The sequence below is a fragment of the Xyrauchen texanus genome, chromosome 2 (assembly GCF_025860055.1).
Source record: "Xyrauchen texanus isolate HMW12.3.18 chromosome 2, RBS_HiC_50CHRs, whole genome shotgun sequence".
In the NCBI taxonomy this organism is placed as follows: domain Eukaryota; kingdom Metazoa; phylum Chordata; class Actinopteri; order Cypriniformes; family Catostomidae; genus Xyrauchen; species Xyrauchen texanus.
Genome location: NC_068277.1, coordinates 7,882,921 through 7,898,360, shown reverse-complemented (window position 1 = coordinate 7,898,360; position 15,440 = coordinate 7,882,921). Strand labels below are relative to the sequence as shown.

General features: G+C 36.7%; 1 protein-coding gene across 2 annotated transcripts in view; it reads right to left on the bottom strand.

Moving 5' to 3' along the window:
• LOC127659114 (neogenin-like) overlaps nt 1-15,440 on the bottom strand; it is a 238,636-nt gene that overhangs the window by 70,645 nt on the left and 152,551 nt on the right. For both annotated transcript variants that reach the window (XM_052148772.1, XM_052148781.1), the window contains exons 6-7: nt 13,829-13,983; nt 12,684-12,804 (exon numbers count right to left, since the gene is read on the bottom strand). In XM_052148772.1, coding sequence (XP_052004732.1) covers nt 12,684-12,804; nt 13,829-13,983 — 276 coding nt within the window. The remainder of the gene's footprint in view (nt 1-12,683; nt 12,805-13,828; nt 13,984-15,440) is intronic.

Below are 15,440 nucleotides of genomic sequence, written 5' to 3'. Positions count from 1 at the left end.
TGGGAGCGTGACATGTAAATAAGCACAAACTCCAAAACTGTCATTCTCTGTGCGGTCAGAGCTGCTTCAGTCACAGAAGAGACACAATCTGAGCGGAGTCGAGACTGGGAGAGATTTAAAGTTCCACTAGCCGATGCGCCCTCGAACACGGAGACGCTCGTCTCTCACCCCCGCTGTCTGCAGCTTAAAACATGTTGCATCATTGATGAGATCATCATGATAAGATCAATCTTATGTGAAAAATAACACTAAAATGACAACAACAATAAAATGTGTGTGTGTATGTATGTATATTTATATATATATATAGACATTAGGTTTTGGATAGACTAGATTGACAAATGCTTATCAATAATACTCTTATGGCTAAAAATGTCAACCGTTTTCATTGACTTAAACTACATTAAAATGCACAGACTTTGTCAACTAAAACTTGATTAAAAAAAAAAAAGAAATAGGATAAGGTTGACTAAACATGATAAAAACTAAAATGGACATTTGACACAGGACTAAGACTAAATTAAACGACAGATGACAAAATTAACACTATTATTCAGTTGCCAGGCCATTAGGAGTGTATTCATGCAAAGCCAACATTTACATGTTTTTAACGTCACTTTTTTTTTTTATCAGTATGGTACCACCTCCACCTCATTTTGAGCCAGGAAAAACCCTGATATATATATATATATATATATATATATATATATATATATATATATATATATATATATATATATATATATATGTATATATATACACACCAAAGTTAGTTCGGTCCTCGAATTTGATTGGACGAGTGGCGTTCCGTGAGCACTGATGGTCTGACACCTTCAGCACTTCGGACACTTCACTGTGTGTGTATCACTCCGCTTGTGTTCGTGCCATTCTAAACTAAAGTGTTAGCGTAGTGCATATGTGTTAGGAGTTCCCGTCTTTATTTTTTAAATTACATATGTTAGCCAGCAGGTGGTGGCAAAAGATAATTTTTGTGTGTACTATAAGCCAGTCGGTGACGTAAATTGAATCCATTAATCATTGTTTACATAGAACAGCTCTCCGTGAGTTTCCACATTGGATACATGCTGTTTAAAATGGCGAAGGACATCGCTGTTTCTATAGTGAATGAAATTTGCGCACCAGCTACCCTGAAATAGAGAGGAATACCCCGCTTGGATGTCTATATTCCACTGAGAAAGCTGACCTTCAGAAAGCTGACAGCATCTCTGATTGGGTGTGGCAACAGGTGATCGAACACGCTCACGCTCTCTCTCTCTCTCTCTCTCACACACACACACACACACACACACACACACACACACATATATCCATCCGTCTATCCTTGTTTAGCCAATAACTTGTTAGAAACAGCATAAGTCGTGATACTATTTCACATTTTGAATTACTAATGGAGGCTTGGACGCATCATTTGTTTTGAACCAGCAACGGCAGATTCTGATCGGTCGCATAATAAAGTACTTCCATGCACAAATGACCGTACTCAGTTTTTCCTAATTTTTTAAAATGTACTTGTTCATTGAACTGTTGTAGCACTGCTGTAATACAACAACAATCACACTCGGCCGAATCACAGCAGTGCTGATGTAGGTCCATATCGCACTCTTGCTCGTGTGATATTGCTTAAATATATTTGTATTATTTGATCATTATTTTTTCATCATTTTGGTAAAATTTTTGCAATTCAAAAATGTAAAAATTCCATGTAATCCATCAATAAATATGTCTTGAAGTTGCATTTATTATATTGCATATAGGGCTGAATATTGAGACAGATGTCCTGATTCGTTTCAATTATGATTTTCAATCTAACGTTTCGATTAGGTTCCGATTATTTTGGATATATTTCACGTATAATAATGTCCATTTTGCTTACATATAGAATAAATAATTTCTCAGCTAATGCTGTTAATTATACAGGGCAACATCTAAACTTGTACATTACGAAAATATTAGCTATTAATTTAGTTTTTAAAAAGGTGTTACATGATGGTGATGGTGTAGTGGTCTAAAGTACATAACTGGTAATCTGGTAATCAGAAGGTCGCTGGTTCGACCCCCACAGCCAACACCATTGTGTCCTTGAGCAAGGCACTTAACTCCAGTTTGCTCCGGGGGGATTGTCCCTGTAATAACGGCTCTGTAAGTCGCTTTGGATAAAAGCGTCTGCCAAATGCATAAATTTAAATATAAATGAATAAATATGATGTTATAAAATTGCATAAATTATATGGCATATATTTTTGTAGACATGTTTGTTGTCTCTTTAAGAGTAGTGGCAGTTCAGCGAGCATCTGACAGAAGTGCTTTGGTTGAGTGCACATTAATGAGAGTGGAGTCACATGACTTACATGCTATGCGTGATTAGAATTTAATGTTTCTATTTTTGTTGTTTTGGATCAACAACTGACTTTAAAGAATAAAAAGGGTATTGAAAGAGATATTGGAGACATAGAAGATGGATGGATGGATTAATACGACCCAGACGTGTTCTCGATAAGTTTGTGTGATTCACCCTTTTAGTATGTACACCAGGAAGCTGCTAAATTATTTATTTTCTTTCATGCACTTTAGTCCCATTTGTCTTGCCCAGTCACAGTCCCAACCAGTGGTGTAGCCAGAAAAAAAGATGAAAGGAAAACTGGGTGTGCAAGAACTAAAGCACAATAATGTGATTGTTAACAACCACTTCATCAATTTCTTTTTAGCTATAATTATTTTTCAAGGACAAATGGATTGCGTGGATCTCATCTTCAGACACACACGGTACGAGTCAAAACCAAACTTTTATTCTCATCAAGCAGTGAAAGAATCTCGTTGCTGAACTTCTTCGCCATTGTACTACTCAATAACTGGTGAGTGAAATCTGAAGATATACCAGCTATAGCTAATATCAGACATTTTTAAGTGCATATTGCAATCTTTACTCGGATTGTAGAGGGTTACGCAAAGAGTAAAAGATCTATCGATCCATTATTCTCAAAAATATATTTATCTTATTTCTTAAGATTTTTGGGTGAAATATGACCCAGACTATAGCTGGGATAGGCTCCAGCACTACCCTGTGACCCTATATAGGACAATCTGCAAAAGAAGATAGATGGATTAACACGAACCAGACGTGTTCTTGATACGTTTGTGTGATTCACCCCTTTAGTATGTACATCAGGTAGCTTCTAAATTATTTATTTTCTTTCATGCACTTTAGTCCCATTTGTCTTGTCCAGTCACAGTCCCAGCCAGTGGAAAGACGAAAGGAAAACTGCGTGTGCAAGAACTGAAGAACAATAATGTGACATATAATAAAGTGATTGTTAACAACCACTTCATCAATTTCTTTTTAGCTATTAGTCTTTTTTTTTTTTACAGTAGTGATCTGAAGTTCACAATGGAGTTTGACAAACAGAAGATTAATCAATTTTTGGATGTTTATGTGATTAGAGGCCAAAGTGGACTAATGACTAGTCTATATTCTATTCTGCATGGGACTTCATATCATCCTGTCCACTTCCTATCTCTCAGTTCAATCGAATTTGAAGGATATGATCAGATTATCAGACCAGATTTTGTCTAGGTATTTTATGCTTAATATTGTTGCTACTTTTAAGAAATAATTGCAAATAAAGTGAATAACATAATCTATTTCATTGGTGTTTAATATGTTTTTGCCTCGCTTGTGTAAATATATACAATTAATTTTTGTGTGTGATTTTTGTTCTTGTTTTAAATGTATGCAAACGTGGATCTATATTATATTACCACATTACATTTGGTCTTCTCTTTGATAAGGTCATGTGACACTGTCATGTGATCCTATCATGTGATTTCTTGATTGATGCACACACAGGTATATATGGGTGTGTATATAAGTGTCATATTGGCCTGATGAAAAGCATGCAGCTCAAAACGTCACATTTGCTTTTTCTGTGGTGACCTCATTCAATTTATTTGGGAGCAACAGTGTGCTGACTTTGTTGTGAGTTTTTAATGTATCATCAATGAACCAATAAATGAAATATAAATAACGTTTATTTATAAATTTAGTTACTCTGTAACATATTAGGTATTATTATAGTCATTATCATTGTTTATTATATTCCGTAATCAATGCACTGAGGCTTCAGCATTATATGAACACACGTTACACAAAAACCCATCATTTCATTTGGGTGTGCAAGCTTACGTTTTGGGTGGCATTTGCACACTCAGGCACACCTGTGGCTACACCACAGGTCCCAACACCATTATTATGCTGGTTGAGAGGCTTTCAAATCTAAAACACAACATATGCTTTTCTTTACAACAGGGTTATTGAAAAGACATCCTTTGTGACTAAACCATTCAGGTGTAATCAACTCTCTTAATTCAAGGTTCTTGATTTTAAACAGAATATTTCCTTTCACTTTAGTAACAGCTACATGATTTATAATGTCAACTGACATCAATATTCCTACCACTGAATAATGACTCTTATAAACAAAGCAGAGATGTTGGAAAGAAGCTTGAGGGCTTTTTCTGTGGCCATAAATAAGTGCTGCATATTCTGCTCTGCTGTTAGCTGTGTATCAGGCCTTGTTAATGTGTCATATGAACACAGCCAGACGGCTCAGGAGAGACATACTGTTTTATGGCTCCAGAGGCTCCTCAGCCTGAGATATAAACACAAATAAAAACCAAATCAGCATTTCAAGCTTTCGAATCCATCCAGTGAATCTTCATCTATCATCTTTCTCCACTTAGCGCTAATACTGGTGCCAACTTACTACCAGGGATGGGCATGTTACCCATATACTTGGCAGTGACAGCAAAAATCGATCATGAAAAAACAATAATTGTGTGACTTGAATTTTTTAACAACTTTAAAGAATTCACAGCCATTGGAAAACTTTGGAGACAGCTATACTGCCAAATGGGGTCTTTTTTTGTTGTTGCAAATGACTATGTAGCGCTCATGGCGTATACATTATGTACATTGGTGCAGTTGTAATAATCATCCCAGTCTGAGTAGTAGTTGTCGGTGCCTGACGGGCTGGTTTGAGTATTTCTGTTACTGTTGATCTCCTGGAATTTGCACGAACAACAGTCCCTAGACTTTACTCAGAATGATGACAAAAACAAAAAACATCCAGTGAGTGGCAGTTCTGTGGATGGAAACGCCTTGTCAGATAACAGCTCTGTACAATTGTGCTGAGAAGAATGTTATTCTGATATGTGGGTTGGCACTATTTTGGCAGCACGAGGGGACCTAAACAATATTAGGCGGGAGGTTTTAATGTTGTGGCTGATCGGTGTATATCTCTGGGTGTAAATAAGGTAGCCTCAGAAAACTGCTTTGGCTTTGCTCCTAATCTTGTCACCTGTACCAGAGTAAAATTTTGTGTTGATATGACAAAGCAATCAAAGGTTACAGGATTACAATAATAATGTTTCAAAGTGTATAGAAATGTCTCCAAACAAATGAAACATAATAATTGTAAATAAGAATGAATTACACATGCAGAAACATCAATGACTAAAGGTATGCTCCCTCTACATAGCATGCAGGAATGAGTAACGAGATCTCATTCAGTTCAATTAAGTTTCATTCATTTGAGCCATCGAGTCTGTGTCAAGTACTTGCGCCATCTCCTGGTGGCCATATGTTATTACAGTGAACAATCCTCTCTACCCATATTTGGATGACTTCCACCTCTGCTTGTAGCACTAATACAATTGGTTTAGCTTTCCATGATGCTGGACAACATACTACACCATTTCCGATAGTCATCTGATACAGGAATGCTAACGTGTTTTAGCCAGATTGCACATTGTGCTTCGTGTGGATTATCGAATTATTTATGAATCCTATTTTGTTGTGTGTGGGCTCTTTTAAAGATAATCACCTTCTCCAAGTAATGGTATGTGATATTTTATTTTTTGTAAGCGAAAACACGGCACATGAGAAACACCTGTTTACATGTAACATGTATGTCAAAGACATATACTTAACTAGTACTCGCAACTAGTCTTGAGAGTGAAACAAATATGCGGGATGTATTCTACTTTGTGAGAGCTTTCCAATGACATATGACACATGGCTATTTCATCAGTTTGATGTTTTTACCGATTACAATAATACGTGCAGTGCAATATTATTTGTAATTCATCGAAACGGAAAACTTTGGATTTGACTGTGTGGAGGCGGGGGCGTGCTGCGGAACATGAAGCGGGGGAGATGTGTGGGGAAATGATTTCCACCTGTGCATAACATCTGTCTGGTGTTTTAGTGAGGAGCGATGGGGGCTTTTAAGGAGAAGAGACAGGGCAGTGGGGAGAGGGAGTCCAGATGTCAAGCTCCATGTGTGTTGGCCACTGCCGTTACCGTTTACACGAACCCGGAGTTATTTGTGTTAAAAAAAAGCTGTAACGTTGCACTTCTAAGCGGATGCTTTTTTTTTAGTTAATCAAAAGGGCATTTCTGTGTTCTCCCATTTCCTCATTCCTTGAACCTCAGAATTATTTTACTGATTGCAAATTTAAAATCACTTGTTTAGTTTTAGTCCTAACGCCTACATGCATCGTGAAGCTTTAAAACGATACCTATTTTGTGTTGTTCAAGAATGTAGCTCTATACAAGCCTTAAACCTTAAAGGTTTAACCACATTTTTACCATGATATTTAAGGTCAAACCACAGTAATTACTATACAGAAAAAACAGAACTATGGTAATGCAAATAATAATAATCACTGTGCCAAAAAACATTTAGTTGTACTATAGTAACACCTTTTCATATAGTAACACACGTTTCTTACCTCGAGAGGAAAAGTTGACTATATACCATACTATAATACCATGCATCAACTATGGTTACTACAGTAAAACCATGGTTAAATATTGTAAGGGATGGATGCAAAGAAATGCAAAACCATTTAAGAAAACAAAATCCTTCTTGTCCTCTGATGGGCTCCATATGTATCAGTGAAAAGAGGTGTTTAACCTTTAGAAAATTTTGTTTGTGCAACTTGGGTCACACTAAATATTATAGCACATGTGATGTTTTTTTTTTATTTTTTACAATTATTTTAAATTATGTTTGACATTTTTATAACCCTGTTACAGACATAGAGGCATGTCTGAAAACAGTTTAAACCCTGTGTTTCTGATTTTATTATATCCTAGCAACAAAACAAAAAAATAAACATGACAATTCATATAACAATATTAATAAACCCCAAGTTCTACGGTTCTAATAAACAAAACATGGCTAAATGGGTTGAAAGTAACAGGATTGTGTGTTTAGCCTATATTAAAGTATCATTCAGAAGGGGCTCGCTAGTTAGGGATCATATGTTGGTTGGAGATTAACAAATTTGGTTGGTTTGGTGACAGGTATGAATGCTTGAGCTTGACAAATGCCGTTTACATAAACCTTTTCATTCAACATTTGAATGTGTTTGTTTGTGATTTAGTACCATGCTAGCATGCTATTTTCATGCTGATAAATAAGTTAAAACATCATAAAAGGTACATCGATTAAAACCCTATTAGGATTTTAAAATCAATTTTTGTCTTAAAACTGATATATTGTACATAATATCAATGAAATACATAAAACATTGATATTTGCAATGTGTATAAAAATGTGTGAACACAGTTTTCATGCTTTGTTAATTTAGATATTACTTTCTAATTGTTCTCTCTCCAAACAAAATCATATTTGTTCCTTAACTGCTTTAAAAACATTAATTGGACACCAATTTGTACCCTGTTCATGAAAAGTGCCATCTGCTGAAATAGTCTGCTGTGGGCCCGAACTCTCGTACGGCTTTCCTCTATTCCATTACCTCTTCACACTGCTGGAGTGGCTTCTACACACCACAGCCTGTAGATTATCCCTCATAAAACAGCAGCTCTATCTAGAATCAGATGCTGTGAAATGGGTTTTGTGCGGTGCTTGTGTGATATGAGGCTTTTGGAAATCAAAGAAAAAGTAGTAAAGGAAAGAGGAATGAAAAGATGAGGAAAAGACAGAAATGTGTGGGGGGGGTTTCCAGTTGCCATGAGTCGCTGGCAGGAAAAAAAACGCCTTCAAATGCAAGTATGAAATGATTAGAATTAATTTTGGGAAAATAAACAAGAACAGGCCATATTGATGGGGCCTGGGAAGCTCAGCGAGTAAAGACGCTGACTACCACACCTGGAGTGGCGAGTTTGAATCCAGGGTGTGCTGAGTGACTCCAGCCAGGTCTCCTAAGCAACCAAATTGGCCAAGTTGCTAGGGAGGGTAGAGTTACATGGTCGCTATAACGTGGTTCACTCTCGGTGGGGCACGTGGTGAGATGTGCGTTGATGCCACGGAGAATAGCATGAAGCCTCCACATGCGCTATGTCTCCGTGGTAAGGTGCTCAACATGCCACGTGATAAGATGTGCGGATTGACGGTCTCCGACGCGGAGGCAACTGGGATGCATCCTCCGCCACCCGGATTGAGTCGAGTCAATACGCCACCACGAGGACTTGGAACACATTGGGAATTGGGCATTCCAAATTGGGGAGGAAAAAAAACTAAAAAACATCCCGATTGCATACCAACTCTATTTCACATCTTTTGGTGACACACAATGAGTTCTACTGCTCTATAAAAATTCAAATCAAAATGTTTATTGATTGCATTATAGTTTGTACATATAACAACTTCCTTTTCTATGTGAAAGACACACATTCCATGGCAAGTCCTAAGTTGTAAGTGATGCCTTGGCACGAACCACTGATTAAATAAAGAAATATGTGAGGCAGCCAACATCAATTCCTTGGCCTCGTTTTCATTCACTGCCCTAAATGATTTCACTCCTCATTTGCAAACATGGCTGTGCTTTTCCTATCTAAAGATCGGAGAAAATTTGCATAACAATCTCTGCAATTATAGTTCAGTGCTTCAGGAAATCACAGCCCATCAAATCAAGAACATGAAAATAAAATTGGAGACAACGTATTGTGGCTATGGGGAAAATACAATGCTGCAGTACACTCATGACAAAGGCAGCACATATTCCTTTACTAAGCAAGTTCCACAAACTGTGCCACAAACTGACTGTCTGTAACTTAAACCCAGTAATCAGCTCTAGATAAGCAACCGTGTGTCCCAATTCACCATGTGCTAGTCCAGATGGCAGCGACAACTGCAGCTTCAAGAAAGCTCCAATCATACCTGACTAGCAGCTTTGACTAGAACAAGCTGAGATGTCTGCCAAAATAAAACGTGTAAGAGCAACAAAGAGTAAAGCGCCACCACACAGAATTTACAGCATTGTGTTCGCGCCTGACCGAAGAATACTTTGGGTTTAACCTTAAATTTTAAACTTTGACACTTGTCCAGCATCGCTTGTGCTACACGGATAAATGAAACCTCAAATGGTGCGGCTTGTTGAGGAGAGGTGTGTTATTACGTTTCAAAGCCTTTAGACTTAGCATTCTCACCTGGTAAATGATAAAAGGTCAAAACTATCACATAGACTTACACTGAAGGAGGGAGTCGAGCCATATTTAAAGACGAGAATAACATGGAGACTTGCGCCAGTTAGCAACCACCCTATAATAACTGCACAGAAATGTGCTTAAACCACCTAGAACACCCTAGCAATTGCATTGGTATGCACTAAAACCATTCACAACACCTTACACAACATAAAAACTGGTGCAAGAACACTTGTACAGGAGACAGTTGGCTCTGACAGAGAAGAAGCCACAGCAGATGGCATCATGTACCTTACTTCAGGATTGTGCAGCATTCAGAGCTGAATGAAGAATGCCAATTAATTTCCAGAATTTGGACTGAATTTGAATTGAGGTAGCAAAAAGGACGTAGAATGTGAATTTAAGGAAGTAGAATTCAAATGGAATGAAGTTTGAAACGGTTTTGAAAGTTTATTTTTTAATAATACATTTGATTTTTCAGTATAATGAAACATGCTATCATATGCTAACAAATGGGCTGTTTACGCTGTAAAAATAATTTCTAATACCAAGTAAATAATGCTGAAAAAACATAGAAAGATTTACCTGAATATTGCAGATTTTTTTTTAAGGAATGCATAGCAGAGAGTTGTATTAATACATTTATTTGAGTTTAAATTGGCATACACGAAATACTTATGTGGTTCAGTCCCATTTACCGTCTTCCCAGCATGCACTGGGGCATTGCATTTTTGCATGGTTTTATTTACACTGTTGTTGATTCTGTTGTCATGGTTGTTTATTTACATTGTCAGGATGAGTTTGTTTCTCTAATAAAATGACCAATTTTTGTCGTGTTTCATGTACCAAGTGCAGAGGTCAGTGCGTGCCATTTTTAAATACTTTATATGTTTGTTTATTTTTCTAATAAGTGTTAATGTGATGAGTAAAAGTGTAATATAATTGTTTTAAGACAGCAAGCTGTTACGCTGATGTGAAGGATGAGATGAGAGAGCGACTGTGGATCCAAACGCAGAATATTTGCATTATGTTACTCAGAAGAAGATGAAGAAGAGAACAATGATGACAATCAAAGTGTTGGGCAAAAGGGAAATCATAAACGCAACAGCAGTGTGCTGGCCAAGTATGTAAATAACATTTAATCACTAACATTCTTACAAGCGAACAAACAAACAAGAACCAACCAAGACTAAAGTAACATGAGGGTGTAAATACACACACACAGATAAATAATGAGGGAACAGAGAACAGCTGTGGAAGATGGAGGGCAGGTGAGGGTAATCAACAAAGGTGCATCATGGGAAATGAAGTCCATGAATAAGGGGAAAACAAAGGGCAGTTCATGACACAAGCGCAACGCTTCCATTAATTATCTGTTTATAGAAATTTAAATGAGATGCTCGGAATATTGAACAGTTTAAATCCATGTAAATAAAGGAAGATTTTGTTTTAAGTTGACAGAGTTTCAGAAATCTTAATTTAAATATGTTTTTTTCATTATTATTATTAATATGTAGTATGTACAGTTAATATGTGAAAGTCATGGCAGGTTGACATTTTAAGTTCAGTTAATTTACTTAAAAAGAAGTAGAAGAATTCAACTTAATAAAAAACTATGTAAATTTAATTTAAGTTCTACAAACATTACTTTTTCCATTATTAATAATACATAATAAATAAAATACAATCTTTAAAATCCCACCTACAGAAATTATAATTTCATTTATTTCAATATTTTTAATTTAGTTTTCTGAAAACAATGCGGTGGACCATTTCTGGTGCTGTATGCAAAAACACAATCTTTGATGGCTATGTTCATTATATTTGTTTATTTTTAGAGAGAAATGTTATGTTCATAAGCTAAAAAGAATCTACTTTTGGGAAATAAATAGGCATATTTAATCAAAAATGATAACGGAATTATTTGTCACAAGTGTCTTGGACTAATGTGACTATGTGTTGAATTTCTTTGAATTGCAATTCAAATTCCAATTCAACTTCCTGTGGGGCGTGGCCAATTCAATTCCAATTCTTGTGGGGCGTGGCCAAATCAATTCCAATTCTGAAATTCTGAATTTTGCACAACCCTGCCTGACTTCAAACACTCAAAAGTCCCAGGAATTTAAAAATGACAGAACTTGTGCAATGATTTCTGCCCTTTCAAAGAAAAGTAGCTTATCCTGCATAGACAAAACCTAAAGTTTTACTAAGCAGTTTAGGGCTTATTAAGAGAATGTAAATAGAAATGCTAAAACAGTAGTGATACAGTTGCAAAACAACATGAAACACCTTCACAAAACCATAATTCGTTCATCCATTTATTTATGAGCACTTTTCATTGGTATGTATTATGCTATGTATATAGTGCTTTAAAGTAATAACTCAAATAGGTAACGTAAGTTTTGTGGTCTGCGCCGCGATATCGTGAGACGCCGGATTGAGTAGCACGAGTGATCCTGCTCTGCACTCTCCTGTCTCTGGAGCACAAATATAAGGAGACCTACAGGACACATGCACACTAGCATGCTCTAGATAGCACGCGTGAGACTCACGTGAAACACAGATAATTGTGAGTAGATTAGAAGCATTTTTAGCACTTATGACGCACAGAACGTACTATGAATGAAATTCAATAGCCTATGCACACTCCGCGGGTTTACCTATTGCGCTATACACTATATAGCAAAATCTCTATTGTTTGACAATTAATATCAACACCACGAGATATATATATATCGTCATTTCTTCCCGCCCTAGTATGTTTGACAAAATAAAAAACGTCAAAATGCTTCACATGCACATACAAAAATGAAAATGCATATTTTGCACTTCCCAGCTCAAGGCGGTCAAGATGGTTTTTGGAACATGGTAGCTTGATTGTTACTGGTCCAAAGTGGTCTACTAGCTCTAATCAGCTTGACCTAGATGGTTACCACCAGATGGATTTCCAGTTGATAAACCATCTAGAGCAGCTTGGACCAACAAATTACCATAAAAAACAGTTTGGACGAGCTAGAACCCATTTAAAATGAGCTACCACGAGAAGCAAGTACTATACAAAAAATACTTATAAATAAAAAATTACATTCATAAAACATTCGTACAAAAATAATACACTTCAAATTAAAGTTGAATGCAAGATGCCAAAACACAAAACTTTATATGCTGCTATGATTAAAAAAGTATCAAGCATTCACTCTCGGAGACGTACCGTGGTCCAAAATGATGAGTTGAGCACTGGACTGCACGTTGCCAGCGCCATTCTCAGCTAAACACTGATAGAACCCTTCATCTGACTTGACCAATCCAAGCACCTGCAAGTCCTGCTCCTTCTATAGAGACAAACAAGAGGAGATAATTTCATATAAAACCAAAATTCACCTGTGCTTAAACACCAGGGGCTCTCTAGTGCCTGTGGGAGCTGCATCAGTGGTTCTCAACTGCACTGAAAAAATGCTTTGAATTTATATGATTTAAACATGTACATTGGTTCCAAATGAATCAGTTAAGTTACATCAACATACTCTATTTATTCCTCTTGGTTTAGCTCGTTAATGTTTTGTCAGAAAACAATAATTTGATCATTTGTTCATGTAATTTCAACATAATGGAACAAAGTTATTCTAAATGATACAATTAAGTAGCCTCAACATCCCTAACATGATTCATGTCTTCAATTTTCTTCAAAATACATGATAGTTTCTGTCACATTTATGTTATAAAGTTATGCTAGTTGACTAAGTAACTTTTAGCTAGCAATAGCATACATTAGCATGCTAAATGCTAAGTACTTTAGTACACTACAAACTCCAAATCCCCTCGCACATGTTATTGAACAGACTTGATTGGCTCACATTCACCCTACATAATGTTTACATTAATCGAAACCAAAGAAAACAAGTTTAGAAGAAAAACACAATTTTGTTGAGTAGATCACAAACAATGTGATTCAGTAAATCGGACAACCTGACTTTTCCTGTTTTTTTAAGGGCGGGTTTGTTCCAGGGCACAAACTGAATTTCATATTGGACATTTTAAATTGCACTTCATTATCTTATATAAATAAATGTTACTTTATTTATACTTTTACTTTTGTTTATATTTGTTATAATTAATTAAATTTTTATTTCTTTTTCTTTCTTATTCATTTTTAGGCAGAAAGTACATAAAGCATTTGAAAAACTACAGTGTATGAAATGTGAATATTTTGCATTTAGCATTTTGCCCCACCCCCCACCACCACCACCACCATCAGGACGAACCTTTTACTGGGTCACAAGCCACCAGTTAAAAAACACTGCTGTACTGGATCATACAGAACGAAAGTGTTTCCCCCCTCTGTAGCTGACAACTTACAATGATCTTGAAATAGTCACTTGGAATGACGGCATCTCCATTCTTCACCCATTTGATGGAGGGAGCAGGCGAGCCAGTGACCTCACACTCAAAGATGATGTCAGTACCTTCATGAGCATAGACGTCAGCAGGTTTCTTCAGGAACTGTGGGGGAGCTGAAATGAGAAGCATACAACTCTGAAGAAATGTTTAAGAAATAAAGCAGAACTTAAAATGTCTGTCTAATTCAGTGCCATCAATCACCTGCCAGATCACTCCCTTCTCAACCAAAAAAACACCCCAAATACGAGGATGTATTTTAAATATGCACTTCCCAAGCCAGAAAAGGCCATCCTGTTAGTGAGGTTATTTGATCTGGGAAAAGATAAACAGCACATCGATCATCTCACTATTAAAGTCATGTGGAGCAGCATGATTTAGGCCTGTCGGCTGGGTGTACTTGAACTGTTGCTGGTCCAAATACACTACCACACGACTACAACCTTCAGTTGCTGCATACATAATATCAGGGGTGCAGGAATCATTTTAGACATTCTTCATTGCTCTCTCCAGTTTTTAGGTGATCATCAAATCATTATTTTGCCTGTAATGTGCCTCCCCATGTGCAAACATTACACAATACTTCCATGTGATTAATAGCATTGGATGGCAGAAAGTACATAAATAAGTACCGTATGTTGATATAAGGAGAATACTTAGATTTTTTGATGAAATGAAGAAAAGCAAGATCGTTTTTGCTAAGACTCCTTTTAATCCAGTACATATATGTAAAGTGCAAATGTTGTTGTAAGTCTACTGGGGCCACTTGCTTCATAGTTAGGGGTAAGATGGGGCAACTTGGAAATGGGATAAATAAAAAAAAAATTAAGGAAAAGAAGAATGATCATACCTACAAATAAATTATAAAAATAAACCGTTTAAAAATGTACTATGCAATTGCAAGAGCTTTTTCTGTGTACTTACGGTACTTACTATTCCTGATTTCTTAAAGGTGTCTACGCAATAATCCAAATTTATGGACAATAAGTAAAGTTACATGGGGCCAAAAGTCTGAATAAAGAATGTGGAATTAAAATAGAGACAGGCCTGTTTTATGATCACATACTTCTGCAAATGTTCATAAATGTAGAGCAAAACATTCACATTCTTGGGCGACAACCAACCAAAATCAAAGCGTGTACAAAACTGGATTATAACTGAAATTAGGCCAAAAGCTAAAATGAAGCTTGTAAAGTGGAATTTGACAAATGCAAACAAGATGAACTAGGGCCAGACTGACAGAGGTAAGGTGATGAATGGCTGTTAGTATGTCCTCCTGTGGTCTGCTGAGGCCTGCACACACACACATCCTGCTGAAAAACACTTGTCACACACGGCTGGGTTCCTGCTCATGCCAGCTCCACACAGGACAGATGGTTCATGCTTCAGTCGCTCGATCGCAGTATTACACACATTATTCTACACACATAACATCGGTGATACATACACAGGGTACTACTGTACTCTATGATGGTGGCTACTGAATAAGATGTAAAAATGTTACATTAGCTGCAAATTTTGGGGTATCTACCTTCAGGTCCCAAGTCTTAATTTCATGACATTGTCAGTGATA